This window comes from Bos grunniens, chromosome 29 (assembly GCF_055505025.1).
Source record: "Bos grunniens cultivar Pamir isolate PY7600 chromosome 29, Bosgru_T2T1.0, whole genome shotgun sequence".
Classification (NCBI taxonomy): domain Eukaryota; kingdom Metazoa; phylum Chordata; class Mammalia; order Artiodactyla; family Bovidae; genus Bos; species Bos grunniens.
In genome coordinates, this window is record NC_141193.1 from 22662248 (window position 1) to 22682481 (window position 20234).

The 20234-nt window shown below is 38.7% G+C and overlaps 1 protein-coding gene across 27 annotated transcripts in view; it reads right to left on the reverse strand.

Annotated features, from left to right (window-relative positions):
• Window positions 1-1413: 1413 nt before the first annotated feature.
• The window catches only part of CCDC15 (coiled-coil domain containing 15), a 49300-nt gene continuing 30479 nt past the window's right edge, over window positions 1414-20234 (reverse strand). For all 27 annotated transcript variants that reach the window (XR_015157303.1, XR_015157304.1, XR_015157300.1 and 24 more), the window contains 3 exons: window positions 4223-4399; window positions 3589-3737; window positions 1414-2324 (listed from right to left, as the gene is read on the reverse strand). Coding sequence is in view for 19 of the 27 variants with exons in the window: in XM_086382969.1 (XP_086239095.1) it covers window positions 2203-2324; window positions 3589-3737; window positions 4223-4399 (448 nt within the window). In the remaining 8 variants the exon portion in view is untranslated. The remainder of the gene's footprint in view (window positions 2325-3588; window positions 3738-4222; window positions 4400-20234) is intronic.

Genomic DNA, 20234 nt, shown 5'->3' on the forward strand with positions numbered 1-20234 from the left:
ATACAAGCTACAACATAGAGAAATCTTTAAAACATGATACTAAATGAAAGACTCTAGTCACAAAAGACTATTTATTACATGACTCCATTTATATGGCAAGTCCAAAATAGGCAGATCTATAGAGACAGAAAGCGCGCTGGTGATTGGCTGAGAGAATGAGGAACAACTGTTAGTGGGTATGGGATTTTTCTTTTCTATACTAAAAAAATTTGATTATTGTTAAAAAAAAAGACTATAAAATTTACAGTTGCAACCAGTTTTTAAGTATACTTTCAGTAGTGTATCTTAAGTGTATTTATATTCACACTGTTGTGAAAGAGACCTCTGGAACTTCTTCATCTTGCAAAACTGAAACTCTACTCATTACTAACTTCCCATTTCCTCCCGGCAACCACTACTCTGCTTTCCTTTTTTAAATTTTGGCCGTGCTGCGTCTTTATAGCAGCACATGGGCTTTTTCTCTGGTTGCGGTGTGCATACTTCTCTTGTTGAGGAGCACAGGCTCTAGAATGCGAGGGCTCAGCAGGTGCAGCCCACGGCCTTGGCTGCCCTACAGCATGTGGGATCTTAGTTCCCAACCAGGGATCGAAGCCATGTTTCAAGCATTGGAAGGTGGATTCCCAGCCACTGGACCACCAGGGAAGTCTCCCTCACTACTTCCTGTCCGCATGAATTTCATTATTCTAGGTTCCTAGTATGAGTGGAATCACACAGTATTTGTCTTTTTGTTCCTAGCTTACTTCACTTAGCACACTGTCCTTAAGGCTAGTACAGGTTACACTACATGACAGGATTTCTTTCCTTTGTAGGGCTGAAGAGTATTCCACTGTATGTATGTACCACATTTTGTTCACCCACCCATCTGGTGATGGAAATTTGGGTTGCTTCCACCTCTTGCCACTATGAACATATCTGTTGAAGATTCTGCTTTCAATTATCTAGGATATATACCCCCAGTGGGATTGCTGGATCACCTGGGCATCTCCTTAGAGTGACAGGTGTTCTAAAATTTGATAGTGGTAATAGCTGTACAACCACAGAGTATAATAAAAACCACTGAATTGTACATTTCTAGTCAGTGAATCAAATGATATATGAATTATATCTCAACAAAGGTGTTAAAAAACACAACTCAGAAAGGCTAAAGAAGGATTTAGTTGCATAAGGATTTTGACTGAACTGGATAATTAATCTGATTAAATAACCAGTCAATCTTGTCACACGAGTAATTCTGACACTTATTGTCAATGACCTGGCTAGATGTTTAGGTGTTTTCTGAGACATAACTTCAGTGCTTTTTCAACACTGACCATTAGAAGTAGGAAAAAGAAAATGTCAGTACCTCACCTTAATTCACAATATTAAAACTTTTCATATTGTGTCAAGAAACACTGTAAAGAAATAACAAATTCATACTAACTATAGCAATTTTTATTTCACCTGCTCTGTAGGTATGGCATTCACCAGATTTTTTATAGATAGGAAAATAAAGGACTTTACTCTCTTTGACTTCAGATTCACTTTTTGAAATGTCACTCACAATTATTTCACATAAAAGATGCTCAAAAGGCAGAGGGTTTATTTGCCTTTTTTGCTATAAAAACTATAAAATTAAAAAGTCCTCTGTTCATCGTCACTGAATGGGGAAAGAGGTAATAAACTTAAAAACACGAGAGAAAAAATTTTGAGGAAAAAACGTACATCAAATTCAGATTGTTCTCATCTCTAACTGCTGCACACAACTAGAAAAGATAACAGCAATATAGATGGCCACTGGTGTTCAGAAATTCATTTCTTCGTCTTCTCTTCTCCTTCATCCAAACATTTTCAGTTTTGTCAAGATTCAAGTGGTACAGTTATATAAAGATAATAAATCAGATCATCTCAAAGATTTCTAATAATATCTTCTGAGCAGAGCAGAGCAAAGTGAGAGAAAACTCACCAGCCTGAGTGATCATTTTTAAAACAATACATACCAGATGGTTTACGGTAATGACATAAGTCTGGAAGCCAGTTTTCCATCTTGGTCCCAAGCACAGAGTGAAATAATGGTCATGATTTAATTAAAAAGATACCAATTGTGTGGGACAGTCTTTCTTTCCAAGTTACATATCTTATACACTTTGACAGTTTTTCCTAAAATAATCTCTTGGGGTAGATTTTAAGTAGGCTGAAATACTGATGGTTGATTTCAGATTCTTATTACAGGTTTTTCAAAGTCCGTCTATGTGCAGAAGCAAAATTATGAATGGCAACTCGAAGATCTGAGTTCCCCTCAGGGATGTCACAGGAGTTGACGACTGAATGTAGTGCCCGGGTATACGCTGCAAATAAAGATTAACATAGTGATCAATGAAGTAGGATTCTAAACATTTCTCCCAACCTCTTCCTATTAGTACTGCTTCTCTGCCCAGTCTTAAAGGCATTAACTTTAACAATCCGTTGAATAAGTATTGAGTATTTACCACATGCCAAGTACTCTGTGATTACAGAAAAGATCATGAGAGGATGGACACAGAAATTAAATTACAGTGTACTATTTCCAAACCAGAGGCATATACAAAATGTCATCACAGCATGAAGTTCAAAACGAAAAAGAAACTAGGAAAGGATGAAAAAGATTCCCAAAAGTGGCAACATTCCAAAAAAAAGAATCGGTAACATTTAAGATGGTCTTGAAGGATTAATAGAAGTAAAGGAAAGAAGGCCTTCTAGGCAAAGAAATGAGTGTGTGGGGGTACAAGGATACATTTTTTATGTGGTGTGTACTGACAACAGCAGGTTCGATATGGCTGGAGTATGGCCTGGGGCCAGAGAGAAAACATGCCGTTTATGCACCGTATTTTGTACTTCAGTGGTAAGTCCGACAGATCTGATGATAAGGGAATGGCACAATCAGATGTGTGTTTTTAAAACATAATTCACAGGACTGATAAGAAACTCATATCGCAGATGGAACATTAGGGATACAAACACCACCACCATTTTCAGTGTTTGTATGAAGCCTCTATAATCTCCACACTATGTAAATCAATACATTTAGGAATGGACAGGAAACAGACATATTAGTGACAACAGGAAATGACTCCATTTCTTCTAGCTGGTATTCCTAACAGAGTTTATATTGGTCCTCATGTTTCTCAGTGACCCCTAGCAGAACTGGCAGTCTAATGTGGATATACACACATTATAAATAATATACAGATGATAAGTCTTCGTTAGATAACATTCAAGAATTTGGATAACAGGGTATTCAACTGGACAGAGGCCTAACTTAGATAGCTATAAACCTCTAATCTTCTTCATTTACAGGAGGACCTGCAACCCTAGTCTCGTTACTGTACAATGGGCTAGGACTATTTCCCCAGCATAAATGAAGACAAGAAGATAACATATCTCAAAGAGAAATATAACTCACTATAATTATTTTTATTGCCTCAGAGTTGTTTTGTAAAGGGGGGTATAACAGTCTTTGATATATAATAAGCACTTAGTCAATAAATGCTAAATTTCTACTACAATCACTACTTCTACTCTTGTTATTTTTTATCTGCCACCAGGCCCCAACCATTCCTTAAAGATACTTACCTTTGTGGTTTTTATAGAAAATACAATTGTTGGCACAGGTATCTGGATGAGCATCCCAAAAATCAGGACCACAGCAGCAGAGTGGAGGTAAAGTAATATTATATAGTTGCATTTTCTCCTGGATCTGGGCTCTTAAAGCTTCTACATATCTATAAAAATACAGTATGACCAAGCAAAGTGAACCACCAGGAAGAGAATGCACATGAGTCCTTATTTTACTCCTAGCTCAAACTGTGAAACTATTTCTTATCACTGAGCCTCAACCCTTCCTCTGTGTACTAAGAGGCAGTACAAGGAAAAGCGCAGTGCTATTCCAGAGAGGTATTAGGCGACCAAGAAATCCGTTTACCTTCTGATGCACAGGGTGAGGGTTTGATCCCTGGTTGGGAAGCTAGGATCCCACATGCCTCATGACCAAAAACAGCCAAAGAACACAAAACAGAAACAATATTGTAACAAATTCAATGACTTTAAAAAAGGGTCCATGTAAAAAAAAAAAAAGAAATGTGATGAAGTTCTGTGCCTCCTAAAGCATAAGAAGACACAGTCAATTCATTTTAGGGAAAATGAGAACCCCGACTTCCTAACAGGTCTCCTCCAGGGCCAAAACTTCATGCAGAACTTTCCAAAGTACCTTTGGTATTCTTTTTCTTTCTGCTGTTGTTTTTCTCTGGCTCCTTTTATTTCCTCAAGTTGTAGTTGGGCTAATATCTCACTCATCTTCTCCCCTGAACATGGCTCTTTATGGGATTTCATTCTTAATATCCTCTGTTCTTCAGCATAACGTTGCTGCTCTTTCTTTTTCTTAATTCTGAGAATAAAATCATAACATGGTTAGGAATTTCATCACGTCATTATTTAGAATTAGCTTTTAGGTCCAAATACCTCAAGAAATTCCCAGAAAGAGGGGAATCAGGAAATCAGTTTAACAACCCTAGAAAAGCCTCAAAACCCCCTGCTGGCTGATTTAAGTTTATCTCATTGCTCATTCTCTTGAATGGAAATGACCAATAGTTACTACTAAAAGAGTGTTCCCGGAAGAATTCTAACACAAGAACTTTCTGAGGTTAAAATTACAAGCAGACAGGACTTCGGCTTTTAGCTAAAATGGATTAACGGGAACTAGATTTGCCCTACCACCTTAAACAACCAAATAAATAAAACAACAAATCAACCCAGAAACCAACCAGACCAAAAACAAACAAACAAACAAAACAATGGTTTTCTAGACACTGGATATTCATTGATGAAAGACAGTGATCCTTGACAGATGGAAAACAAATGAAGTGAGTCCTACAAGTGTCCAAGTTCACTGCCTTCAAAGTTTCCAGGCAGCAGCAGCACAGGGCAGGAGAGTTGAGGTGGAGCCTGAGAGACTTTCTGAGTTGGGGAGATGACGCTGAAAGTACAGGGACACAAAAGCAACTAGAGTACTTAAGACAGAAAACCCAGGGGCGAGAGCTGCTCAGAGAGAGAACCCCAGAGATCTAGGGGGTCTCCTAATACACAGCAGAGCACTGAGCATGTATGTGAGGACGCGATCTGAGACCAACGACAGAGCCATCCTAAAGAGGGACAGGGAACAGTGTCCTGCGCTCACACAGCACAGAATGGAGACTGTTCCCACCACTTAAGCCTTGAAACACTCATAACGTACAGGCATTGGGTAGAGTTTTCAGGAAGACTTCACCTCAGTAGTGGGGAGTAACGGTTGTTCCAGACACAACCAACACTGTAAAAGCAAGGCCCCAAAGTAACTTAAATAAAAGTGTTAGTCTGACTCTTTGTAACCCCAAGGACTGTAGCCCACAAAGCTCCTCTGTCCATGGGATTTTCCAGGCAAGAATCCTGGAGTGGGTTACCATTTCCTTCTGCATTCCTAAACAAAGCTCAGAAAAATTTTATAAGAATACAAAAATAACCAGTAACCAACCAATGAAGTAAATTCAATGTTGGACGTCTAATCAAAGATTACCAGGCGTGCAAAGAGGCAGACAAATACAATTAATAATGAAGAGAGTAATCAACCACTCAAAATCAACCTAGAATAGACAGTGATTAGAATTAGCATAGAAGGAAATGAAAACAAGATAGAACAACTATTAATAGATCCTATACATTCAAAAAGTTTAGACATAAAGAAGACTGAGATCAACTTATCAAGATGAAAACTACAATTTCTGAAATAAAAAATACACTGGAGAATAATTCTGTATATTAAAGAAATAGAATTAATAATTAGTAACCTTCCAAAACAGAAAGCACCAGACCAAGATGGGCTCACCAAACAATTAAGGAAGAAATTACACCAAATCTCTTCAGTCTCTTTCAGTGGACAGAAACAGAAAGCACGCTTAACTCATTCTATGAGGTCAGCATTACTCTAAAATCAAAACCAGATAAAGATATTAGAAAGTATTACCAATATTTCTCATGAACAAGAGGCAAAAATCCTCAAAATATTATCAAGTCAAATCTAACAATGCACACATATATCACAATCAAAAGGAATTCAGGCCAATAATGAAAGGCTGGTTCAACATGAAAAAAATCAATTAATGTAATAGATCATATCAAAAGCTATATAGGAAAAATCACAATTCTATAAAAAGATGTACAGAAAGCATTTGACAAAATCAAACACCATACAATCCAGCAGTACCCTTGGTATTTACACAACTTACATCCACACAAAACCTGCGCATGGATGTTTGAAATAGTTCATTTGCCAAATGCTGGAAGGAAACCAAGATGTCCTTCAGTAGATGAACACATAAATAAACTGTTGTACTTTCAAACAACAAAATATTATTCAGTACTAAAAAGAAATGAGCTATCAAGACATGAAGAGACATTCAATGTAAATGCCTATTACTAAGTGAAAGAAGCCAATCTCAAAAGGTTACATATTATATAATTCTAACCATATGACACTCTGAAAAGAGGAAAACAATGGAGACAGTGAGAGATCAGTGGTTGCCAGAAGCTGGGGTTGGAGAGAGGAAAAGAAGGTGAACAGGCAGAGCATAAAGGAGTTTTAGAGTAGTAAAACTATTCTCTATGATACTTAATGATGGATACAAGTCACTATACATTTGCCCAAACCCATAAATGTGCAACACCAAGAGTGAACCCTAATGTAAATTATAAACTTCGGTTGATAATGATGTATCAATGCATGCTTATCACATGTTAACAGTTGTACCACACTGGTGGGGGTTTTTGATAATGGGGGAGGCTCTGAATGTCAAGGGATAGTACATATGAACAACTGCTCTACCTTCCTCTCAATTTTGCCATGAACCTAACTTCTCTATAAAAATAAATTCTTTATTTAAAAAAATACACTGGATGGGATTACTAGCAGGTTAAACACTGCAAAACTAAATCTGAAAGCATAATGATAGAAATTATCCAAAATAAACCACAGTGAGAAAATCCAAAAATTTAAAAGGAACACAAAAAAGCAATGAATCCAATTAAAAATGGGTAAAGGACTGGAAGAGATATTTCTCCAAAGATGATCTATAAATGACCAACAAACATAAGAAAAGTTGCTCAACATCACGAATCTTCATTCAAATGCAAATCAAAATCTCAATGAGATTATCACCTCATACTATATTCACAATACGGATATGTTTATTTGTTTATTAACACTACTTAACCGTACACTTAAACATGGTTACAATGGTAAATTATACATTATATGTTTTTACCATCAAAAGAAAAAACCGTGTCACATAAATAAGTGAATAAATGAAGGGAAAAAAATGAAATCAAGTTGTTTTTAGACGTAGAAAACCTGAAAGACTTCATCCCCAATACGGGCATAACACAGAGACAGTACAGGCTTGGTTCTAGACCACTGTAATAAAGGGAAGATTGAGATAAAGCAAGTCACATGAAGTTTTTGGTTTCCCAGTGCATACAAAATTCTGTTTACACTGTCGTCTTTTAAGTGTGTGATAACACAATGTACATGCCTTAATTTAAAACTAATTGGCATCAGCAGACTAGCTCAACACAGGGTTGCCACATACCTTCAATTTGTAAAAAGATGCAGTATCTACAAAGTACAATGAGGCGCGGCACAGTAAAACAAGGAATGCCTGTATACCCACAACTGCAGGAAATGTTAAAGGTTATCTTTCAGACAGGAACAAAATGATACTTCAGGTAATATATATAAGATTCTTATTAGTTAAATCTCTTTGAAATAATAACAGACTTCTTTAACAAAAATAACAATGTATTTTATACGTAAAAGTAAAATGTATAACAATAGTATAAAGGTTGGATGAGAGAAATGGAAGTACACTACTCTAAGATTCTTATACTAAAATTTTTATATTATTTGTGAAGTAGTATAATATCATTTAAAGGTAGAGTGTGAAAAGTTAAGAGATATACAACTATAAATCCTAGTGTGTGCATGCTCAGTCTCTTCAGTTGTGTCCAGCTCTTTGCAACCCCATGGGTTAGAGCCTGCCAGGCTCCTCTATCCATGGAATTTCCTAGGCAAGATGGAGTGAGTTGCCACTTCCTGCTCCATGGGACTGAATCTGGGTCTCATGCATGCACTAGCAGGTGGATTCTTTACCAATGAGCCACATGGGAAGCCCTATAAATTCTAGAACAACCAATAAAATAACAAAAATGTCATAGTTTACAGGCCAACAACGGAGATGCACTAGAATCATAAAAATATAAAAGTAATTCAAAAAAGGTATAAAAAGAGAAAAAAGAGAACTAAGAAGAAATGGGACAAACAGCAAGATAATATATCAAACCCTACCAATAATCACGTTAAAAGTAAATAGTCTAAACACCCAATTAAAAGGATTGTCAGATTTGATAAAAATCGTAGGATTTGATTCAACGACACACTGCTGACAAGAAATGCACTTTAAATAGAAAGAAACAGATTAAAAATACAAGAAATGCAAAATATATGCTAGCACTAGTTAAAAGAAGTTTGGAATAACTATATTAATATCAGACAATGTAGATTTCAGAGCAAATAAACTATCAGAGATAAAGGTCATTTCATAATTATAGAGTCAATTAACTGAGAAGACATAACAATTCCAAACATTTATGTATCTAATAAAAGAGCTTCAAAATACATGAAGCAAAGGCTTACAGAACTGCAAAGAAGATACAATAAATCCACAGTTAAGGCAGAGATTTTTAATACCCTCTCTCAGTTATTGACAGAAAAACCAGGCATAAACATGGCAAAGATATAGACTTGATCAACATCCTCATGAAATTAAAAGATGCTTGCTCCTTGTAAGAAAAGCAATGACAAACCTATACGGTATATTAAAAAGCAGAGACATTACTTTGCCTACAAAGATCCATATAGTCAAAGCTATGGTTTTTCCAGTAGTCATGTATGGATGTAAGAGTTGGACGATAAAAAAAGCTCAGCACTGAAGAACTGATGCCTTCGAACTGCGTGCTGGAGAAGACTCTTGAGAGTCCCTTGAACAGCAAGGAGATCAAATCAATCAATCCTAAAGGAAATCAACCCTGAATATTCATTAGAAGCACTGATGCTGTTGAGTATATTTTCAAGTGTTTATTAGCCATTTATATATTATTTCCTTAGGAGAAATGTCTATTTAAATCCTTTGTCTACTTTTTAATTGGGTTATCTTTTTATTACTGAGTTGTAAGAGTCCTTTTATATATTCTGACTACAAGTTTCTCATCAGATATATGATTTGCAAATAATTTCTCCCATCTTTAGTTGTTTTTTTCACCTTCTTTATAGTTTTTAATTTTGATGAAGTCCAAGTTATATCAATCTTCTCTTTTACTGTTCGTTGGACAATTGATTTTTGACAAATGCACTAAAGTATGCAGTGGAGAAAGAATAACTTCAGCAAGAGGATATCCATATACAAAAAAACCACTTCACACTACATGTGAAATGAACTCAATCTAGATCACAGACTTAAATGTAAAACCTACAATGATAATCTTTCTAGAAGAAAACAACAACAAATTTTTGTGACCTTGAGTTAGGCAATGATTTCTTAACTATGACACCGAAAGTACAATCTCTTCAGTCATTTACGAAATGTAAACTAAAACCACAATGGGGTACCACTACACACCTATTCAAATGGCTAAAACGAAGAAGCCTGATCACACTTTAGTGTCGGCAATGATGTAAGGGGACTCGAACTCTCTCACACTGCTGGTGGCAACATAAAGTGGTACAACTACTCTAGAAAACCATCGGACAGTTTCTTTAAAAACTGAAATATATACCTACCATGATGATCCAGTCCACTCTCAGGTATTCACCCAAGAGAAAAGGTAACATATTTCCAAAGACTTGCACATGAATGTTCACTGCAGCTTCATCTGTATTAGCCCCAAACTGGAAGCAACCCAAATGTCTATCAACCTTTGAATGTATAAACAAATTGTGGTATATCCAAACAATGGAATGCTATCTATAAGAAAAAGGAATAAACGCTTGATACCACCACAACAAAGACAAATCTTCAAAATAATTACTCTGAATAAAAGGAGGTAGGCCAGGACTTCCCTGGTGGTACAGTGGCTAGGAAGGAGTCTGCCTGCCAGTGCAGGGGACAGGGGTTCAATCCCTGGTCCAGGAAGATTCCAACTGCAGCAGAGCAACTAAACCCATGAGCCTATGCTCTAGAGCCTGTGAGATGCTACGACTGAGCCCCTGCACTGACAGCCTGTGCTCCCCAACAAGAGCAGCCACTGCAATGAGAAGTCCGCACGCCGCAACTAGAGAGTAGGCCCCGCTCTCCGCAACTAGAGAAGCCCATGCACAGCAATGAGGACCCAGTGCAACCCCCACAAAATAAAATTGATTGATCTTTTAAAAAAGGAACTGAGCCAATCCCACTTCTAGGTATATATCCAGAGAAAATCATAATTGGAAAGGATGCATGCACTCTTAATGTTTATTGGAAATAGTCAGGACATGGAAGCAATTCAGATGTCCATTGACAGAGGAATGGATAAAGAAGATGTGATACATATATACAATGAAATATTACTCAACCATAAAAGGAACAGAATAGTGCCATTTGCAGAGATGTAGATGGATCTAGAGATTGTCACACAAAGTCAGTCAGAAAGAAAAAAACAAATATTGCATAATATTGCTTATATGTGGAATCTAGAAAAATGACAGAGATGAACTTATGTGCAAAGCAGAAATACAGTCACAGATACACAGAACAAATTCACGGCTACCAAGGGGGATGGGATGAATTGGGAGACTGGGACTGACACATATACACTACTGTGTACTGAATAGATCACTAATGAGAACCTACTGTAGAGCACAGGGAACCCTGCTCAGTGCTCTGTGGTGACCTAAATGGGAGGGAAATCCATAAAAGAGGGGATATATGCATATGTATGACTGATTCACTTTGATATACAGCAAGAAACTAACACAACATTGTAAAGCAACTACACTCCAATAAAATTTAGTTAAAATAAAAGGAGCTGGGCACAAGAGGACATGTTGCAGAACTCCAGAAAATGCAAACTAATCTACAGTGACACAAAGCAAACAAGTAGTTGCCTGAGGAAGAGGGGGCTGCGCAGGTAAGAGGTACTACCAAGGGCATGAAGCAACTTTTGAGGGTGATACATATGTTCACTGTCTTGACTATGACAGTCATTTCATGTGTCTGTCTACGGATGTGTGAAATTTTATACGTGTAGTTTCAGTTCAGTTCAGTTCAGTAGCTCAGTCGTGTCCGACTCTCTGCGACCCCATGAATCGCAGCACGCCAGGCCTCCCTGTCCATCACCAACTCCCAGAGTTCACTCAGACTCACGTCCATCGAGTCGGTGATGCCATCCAGCCATCTCATCCTCTGTCGTCCCCTTCTCCTCCTGCCCCCAATCCCTCCCAGCATCAGAGTCTTTTCCAATGTAGTTTACTGAACATCAATTATACTTATTTTAAACAAAACACCTTCTAGCAGAGAGCAAAAAACACCTTCTAGTTGCACAATGAGAAAATTGCCAGAAAATCTAATTTAAGAGCTTTTGTTAAGAAATATAACTATTCGGGACTTCCCTCATGGTTCAGTGGTAAAGAATCTGCCTTGCAATGCAGAGAACACAGATGCAATCCCTGGTTGGCACACTAAGATCCCACATGCCACCAAGCAACTAAGCCTGTGCACTGCAACTTCTGAACCCGTGCCATGAGAGAACCCGTGCACCTCAACGAAAGACCCTGCATGCCATAACTATGATCTGACATAGCCAAGTAAGTAACTATTTTTTGAAAAGCAATATAATTCAAGACTTGAACTTATAGATGTATGCTGATAATGTCAGTTGCTAAAAATGACTTTGAAACAAATGAGCTGCTATTTTCTGAACAGTAGTATGAGGTCAATTCACACACCTCTTCAACAAAGCATGGTCTGCTGAAAATTCTGGGCTTCCATCCATTTGTAGCAGCCTGTTTACTCCAGGGGAATTCTGGGCTTCCTTTGTTAGATTAATACAGGTATATACTAAAAACCAGGAAGCTGTCCTACAAAGGCTCAAAGATCAGGCACTGGAAAAGTACAAGAAACTTGATGTGCGACTAAGTTCATCCAGATTCTGTCACCTCCAGTAGAGGTGACAAGTCCACTCTAAACAAGGATTTTCTTATAACTGTTCTGCACACTTGCCATTCTTTCTTGAGCTGTAAGTCTACTAGGAGTATTCCTCAAACAGTCTAGAACATAAAAATAGCTTATATGGTATGTTGTTGTTGCTTAGTTACTAAGTCATGTCTGACTCTTTGGGACCCCATGAACTGCAGCATGCCCGGATCCCCTGTCCTTCACTGTCTCCCACTGAGTTGGTGATGCTATCTAACCACTTCATCCTCTGCCATCCCCTTCTTCTCCTGCCCTCAATTATTTCCCAGCATCAGGGTCTTTTTCAGTGAGTCAGCTCTTTGCATAAGGTGGCCAAAGTTTTGGAGCTTTAGCTTCAGCATCAGTCCTTCCAATGAATATTCAGGGTTGATTTCCTTTAGGATGGCCTTAGGTTTGGACTTTAGGTTTGATTTCCTTGCTGTCCAGTGAACACTACTCAAGAGTTTTCTCCACACCGGAGTTCAAAAGCATCAAGTCTTCAGCGCTCAGCCTTCTTTATGGTCCAGCTCTCACATCTGTACATGACTACTGGAAAAAGCATAGTTTTGACTATACGGGCCTTTGTCGGCAAAGTGATATCTCTGCTTTTTAATACACTGCCTAGGTTTATTGTTGGAGAAGGCAATGGCAAGCCACTCCAGTACTCTTACCTTGAAAATCCCATGGATGGAGGAGCCTGGTAGGCTGCAGCCCAGGGGGTCACTACGAGTCGGACGCGACTGAGCGACTTCACTTTCACTTTTTACTTTCACACAATGGAGAAGGCAATGGCAACCCACTCCAGTGTTCTTGCCTGGAGAATCCCAGGGACTGGGGAGCCTGGTGGGCTGCCGTCTATGGGGTCGCACAGAGTGGGACACGACTGAAGTGACTTAGCAGCAGCAGCAGCAGGTTTGTTGTAGCTTTTCTTTCAAAGAGCAAATGTCTTTTAATTTCATGGCTTCAGTCACTGTCTGCAGTGATTTTGGAGCACAAGAAAATAAAATCTGTCACTGCTTCCCCTTTTTCCCCATCTATTTGCCATAAAGTGATGGGACCGAATGTCATGTTAGGTTTTCAAATGATGCGTGTTAAGCCAACTTTTTGACTTTCCTTTTTCACCCTCATTAAGAAGCTCTAAAGAGCTTCCTTCACTTTCTGGAAAGAGGAAAGAAGTTCCTCGTCACTTTCTGCCATTAGAGTGGTATCATCTCCATATCTGACTGTTGATATTTCTCCTGGCAATCTTGATTCCAGCTTGCGATTCATCCAGCCTGGCATTACACATGATGTACTCCACACAGAAGTTAAATAAGCAAGGTGATGATATACAGTCTTGCTGTATTCCTTTCCCAGTTTTGAACTGGTCAGTTGTTTCATGTCCAGTTCTAACTTCTGCTTCTTGACCCATATACAGGTTTCTCAGGAGACAGGTAGGTCTGGTAGTCCCATCTTTTTAAGAATTTTCCACAGTATGTTGTGATCCACACAGTTAAAGGCTTTACGTAGCCCAAGAAGCAACAGTACAAATTTCTCTGGAATTCCCTTGCCTTCTCCAACGAATACTGGCAATTTGATCTCTGATTCCTATGCCTTTTCTAAATCAGCTTATATCTGGAAGTTCTCAGTTCACCTACCGCTGAAGCCTAGCTTGAAGGATTTTGACCATAACCTTGGTAGCATGTAACATGAGCACAACTGTACAGTAATTTGAACATTCTTTGGCACTGCCCTTCTTTGGGACTGGAATGAAAACTGATCTCTTCCAGTCCTGTGGCCACTGCTGTGTTTTCCAAAGTTGCTGACATACTGAGTACAGCACTTTAACAGCATCACTGTCTAGGAAGATGCTAGGTAGGTTGCTTCCGTCCTCACTGTCGTGCCCATCCTTACGTAAGGTTTTCTCCTGATCCCTCCAATTTTCTTGAAGAGATCTCTAGTTTTTCCCATTCTATTATTTTCTTCTATTTCTTTACATTGTTCATTTAAAAAGGACTTCTTATCTCTCCTTGCTATTCTCTGGAATTCTGCATTCAGTTGGGTATATCTTTTCCTTTCTCCCCTGCCTTTCGTGTTTCTTCTTTCCTCAGCTATTTGTAAAGCTCTTCAGACAACCGCTTTGTCTTCGTGCATTTCTTTTTTTGGTAATGGTTTTGGTCACTGTCTCCTGTACAGTGTTATGAACCTCCATCCATAGTTCTTCAGGCACTGTCTACCAGATCTTATCCCTTGAATCTATTTGATCCTCCACTGTACAATCATAAGGGATTGGTTTAGGTCATATCTGTGTGGTTTTTCCTACTTTCTTCAATTTAAGCCTGAATTTTGCAATAAGAAACTGATGATCCGAGTCACAGTCTGCTCCAGGGCTTCTTTTTGTTAACTGTATAGAGCATCTCCATCTCTGGCTGCAAAGAATATAATCAACTTGATTTTGATATTGATGATCTGGGATAGCAACCCCTGGTGGCTCAGACGGTAAAGAATCTGCCTACAATGCAGGAGGCTCAGGTATGATCCCTAGGTTGGGAAGATTCCCTGGAGAAGAGCATGGCAACCCACTCCAGTATTCCTGCCTGGAGAATTCCATGGACAGAGGAACCTGGCGGGATATAGTCCATGGGGTCCCACAGAGTCAAACATGACCACATGGAGACCATCTGGTGATGTCTATGTGCAGAGTTATCTCTGGTGTTGATGGAAAAGAGTGTTTGCTATGTCCAGTGTGTTCTCTTGACAAAACTGTTAGGCTTTGTCCTGCTTCATTCTGTACTCCAAGGCCAAACTTGCCTGTTACTCCAGGTATCTCTTGACTTCCTATCTTTGCATTCCAATCTCCTATGATGAAAAGGACATCTTTGTTTGGTATTAGTTCTAGAAGGTGTTGTAGGTCTTCACAGAACCCAGTCAACTTCAGCTTCTTTGGCATTAGTGGTTGGGGCATAGACTTGGATTACTGTGATACTGAATGGTTTACTCTATAAATGAACCAAGGTCATTCTGGTGTTTTGGGGACTGCACTCAAGTCCTACATTTTGTACTCTTTTGTTGACTATGAGGGCTACTCCATTTCTTCTAATGGATTCTTGCCCACAGTAGTAGATATAATGGTCACCTGAATTCGCCCTTTCCTCTCCATTTTAGTTAACTGATTTCCAAGATGTCGATGTTCACTCTTGCCATCTCCTGCTTGACTATGTCCACTTTACCTTGATTGATGGTCCTAACATTCCAGGTTCTTATGCAATACCGTTCTTTACAACACTGGATTTTACTGCCACCACCAAACACATCTGTAACTGAGCATTGTTTCTGCTTTGGCCCCATCGCTCCATTCTTTCTGGAGCTATTAGTAATTGTCCTTGGCTCTTCTCCAGTAGCATACTGGATACCTTCTGGCCTTGGGGGGCTCATCTTCCAGTGTCATATCTTTTTGCCTTTTCATACTGTTCATGGGGTTCTCGCAGCAAGAATACTAGCCATTCCCTCCTCCAGTGGACCACGTTTTGTCAGAACTCTTCACTATGACCCGTCTGTCTTGGGTGGCCCTGTAATGGCATGGCTCATAGCTTCACTGCATTACATAAGCCCCTTCACCATGACAAGGCTGTGATCCATGAAGGGGATCACAATCAAACTCAAATGCAATATAAAGTTGGAACAAGGAAGAAGTAAGAAATCTCAATACTCCAACTTGTGTAGAGAGATGTTTTATTCCTAGTAAGGATCAAGATATAAAGGCATACCAGGCAGTGTACTAGGAACATGAGAAAGGTAATGTGGAGAAGAGCCACGGCACACATACTTATTCACATCTGAATTTTCTTTTTTTGGCCATGCTGCACAGCATGCAAGATCTTACTTCCCTGACCAGGGATCAAACCCATGCTCACTACAGTAGATGTGCCGAGCCCTAACCACTGGATGGCCAGGGAATTCCCCACAATTAACTTCAAAATATACATCAATTTGTTCTCTTAAAATAGAATGCGTGATATAAGTAAGAGAATAAAAGGAAGAGGTTAAAAAAGTATAAAAGTTTAAATATGAGCCTAGGATCATAGGTGCCCTTCGCCAAGGATCTATTTACATAAAGATCTTTTCCCAAAGAGAGCCAGTTTAAAAAAGTAAATGTTTTCAGGACATTCATATTTGATTAGTTCAGTAACTCCTGAGCTGGTGAAAAATGCAAATGTGAAAAGATTTTTTACAGATGAGAAATCAAACTGAGGTTTTCAGTTGTTGCTGTTGTTTAGTTGTGTCTGACTGTTTTGCAACCTGGTGGACTGTAGCCCACCAGGCTCCTCTGTCCCTGGGATTTCTCAGGTAAGAATACTAGAGTGGGTTGCCATCTCCTTCTCCAGGGCATCTTCCCCACCCAGGGATCAAATCCTCGTTTCCTGCATTGGCAGGCGAATTCTTTACCACTGAGCCACCAGGGAAGCCTTAGGTTTTCAAGAGTGAAACTTAAATGAAGCCAAGTGAATAATAACAGAACGGTTTAGTTACTGGTATCATTCTCCATAGGCTTCCCAGGTGGCAGTAGTGGTAAAGAACCCAACTGCCAACGCAGGAGACATGAGACGCTGGTTCCATCCCTGGGTCAGGAAGATCCCTTGGAAGAGGGCATGGCAACCCACTCCAGTATTCTTGCCTGGAGAATCCCATGGACAGAGGAGCCTGGCGGGCTACAATCCATAGGGTCACAAAGAATCAGACACAACTCAAGTGACTTAGTGCACACACACATAATTCTCTATACCATTTATTCTCTATACCTATAAACTAAGAGCTAAGGAAACATGTCAGCATTGTTTCTCAAATGTGGGTAACAGGAAAATTACTCGAAATTGTTGGTAACAGGACAATTACTAGCAGTGATGGAATCAGCCCTTTCCCCTTCTTCCCCCCTAGTTAGTCCTCTCCTCACAGTCAAACATCTTAAGAGTCTAGCCTTTTCCTCTCTGATCTCCTCTCTCCTCCAATGTGGCTTTTAAGACCCATCAATCACTGCACAAAACAGCTCTTTCTAAGGTCATTGGTGGCCTACAGGTTAATCCATCTAGCATTTACATTCTCAACAGGGGTGACATTATACCCACGGCAGCAAAAATTGATTCAAGGGAGCAAAATATCTTAGATGTTAAAATAGTTTGTGGCCCTCGAAAAGGTCATAGTACATAAACAGAAATATACCATGTCTATTTCTTACTCTAGAAGAAGGCATTGTCCATTTCTTATTCTATGCCTTCTCCCTAGGTGACTTTTTGCATACCATCTGCTTCTGTGACCACCCCTATCATCTGTAACTCATTAAGCTCCAGCTCCAGCATAGACCATTCCTCTGAGATTTAAACCTAGTTAACTGGCTGCCAGTTTGACATTCCAGTTGAGTGTCTCAAAGGTATTTATCTGGGAAAAGGATCCACAGCTTTGGTTAGATTCTCAAGTTAAGAACTACTGCCACACAGTAGTTGCAGAAAGGATCATAACAATAAAAAATGGCAAAATCAACTTAAAAAGTTGATGAAAACAATTACTTTATAAACCTCTCAAATGTCTTTAAAGCTTCTTACGTAAATACACTTTTTAGTTGATACACAATAGAAACTTAACTAGGTTGGAAATCAAGATGTCAACACATGGGTTTTTCCCAGGGCACTGACATGAATACAATTACAGTGGTTCTCAACCCAGTATCAAACTTTCAGTCAAAGAGAGGAAGAATATAAAACTCTGCAAACTGATTTGTCAACTTGCTACACTGAGTGTCTGCACAACAAGTAGATGGCAATATTTACATTTGGAAAGCATCCTGAAGAGAAAGCAGTATCACAGGTAAAGTACAGTAAAAATACATTCTTAGAACTACAACAACTCAACATCTTGTTCGTCATCTTTCATATAAGGTCACGCCACTAATCCTTTACAAAGTTAAATTTCGTAATAGATAGAGATCTAGAACTAGAATTGGAGACTTTTTGGCTCTATGAATTCATACTTCTTAAGCAATCACAGAAATCTGCCAACACTAACACTGTCAGATAAAGGGAACTCTGCATTCAAGAATAAGAAGTAGCTTTATTTCGGGGGTTAAAAGAGGTGTCTGCTAGAAAAATAACTTCTTAAGGAGATGAAAGAAATCTTCCTCTTCGGTACAACAGGATTAATGTCTAATCTAGCACAGTCTAAATCTCTGCCTGCCAATCCTGTTTTCCTGTTCAACCTTTTTCTCTCTTTCTTGATTCTGACAGTATTCTTCCTTAGTGATTTCTGAAATCATTACTAAAAATAACGTAATATTTCCTACTAGATTCTCTACTTGAATTTCCTTTAGGCACTTCAAATCCAATTTGCCCCAAACTAAACTTATCTTCTCCACCTCTACCTCCTTGCTGGAAAATCTGTTTCAAAGCAGCTCATTAGGTAAATAGGCTAAGGGTGGCCTAAGCCATAAACCTGGAACTTATCTTTGAATTCTCCTCTAGCAGTATCTTACCAATTCTATGTCTTTTGCTCTTAAAACTGCCTCCTCCTCACTGCCTCCCTGGCCCTGGCTTATAACTTATTGAAGTTACAGACTTCAAAGCAGTTAGGTGATGGAACTGAATAAATTTGGGATTGAATCCCAGTTCTGCCACTGTTAAGTATGATCTTTATCGTAGGCAACTTAGTTAACCTCTCGGGGGCTCATTTTCTCATCTGTAAAATAAAAAGGATAATTATCTCCTAACATCTAGTCTCAGCCATTTTACCCATGCCTCACAATGTGTCTAAGTGGCTCCCGTTTTCAGGATAAAATCCAAATTCCCTCTTATAACATACAAAGTTCTTTATGATCTTTCCTCATTTTATAAGGCTTACCTCTTGCCATTCTATTAGCTCCAATCACATCCAACTCAGAAGTGTCGTGCTCCTTCGTGTTCCTGCTTTTACAGTGTTGGCCCTTCTGCCTGGAGTTCCTGTCTACTCCTAGTGCACCGCTTCCAGCTGCGTCTCATACACTCTTCTGACCCTTCACAGCTCAGCCCAGGAAGTCTTCCCTGTACTGCTATACCGGGACCCCAATTTTGAGTTCAAAACAGTCTCTGTGCTCTCATACCTTCTTGTAATGTTTTCCTTCTACTGACATTAGAAGAAAGATTTTATTTTACTAATATTTTACTTGATATTTCTACATTTATGTTGATTAAAGAAATTAGTCTGTAATATCGCTATCTTTTAATATCCAAGACAGGTTGATTTTAAGGTTATACTGGCTTCTATAATTATTTGGCAAGTATTCCTGTTTTCCATTCTCTGGAATATTTTATGTAAAACTTAGTGCTTAAATATTTGGCAACTAACATTTATTGAGCATGTACCACATGCCAGATTCTACACTAAGTTCATTTGCCATGTTACCTCACTTAATCATCACAGCAACTTTCTGAGGCGTATATTCCTCTTATATCTGTTTTATAGAGAAGAAACTAGGGCTAATAGTAACTTTCCCAAAGTCACAAAGCTGGTGGGCAGCAGAGCTAGGACTTGAACACATATCTCCCCAGGTTCTTAATCACATGCTATATTGTCTTGTAATACTTAAATATATCGCACTATAATTATTCATTTATTTGCCTCTCCATTAGTCAGTAGAATCTATCTACTAAGATCCTTGAAGGATGGGATCATATCTTCCATATTTTGTATGCTTTAAAGCTAGCATCATGTCTACCAATTAATATATGCTCAATAAACAGCTGCTAAATGAATAAATGAAGACATATCATTTGATTCTCGTACAACTGGGTGAGGTAAAGTGGTTACTATCAACTCCTATGTAGAAAGCAGGTATATGTTTACTTTAGAATGCTGCTAAAGTGGTTTTGTCTTTAAGTTAAAACAAATAACTCCCTTGCAAAGAAGGGCATACATTTCATTTCTTCAACAAGTAAAAAGCAAAAAATAATTTTATATTATTTTCAAACTGTCATTGACAGCAGATTG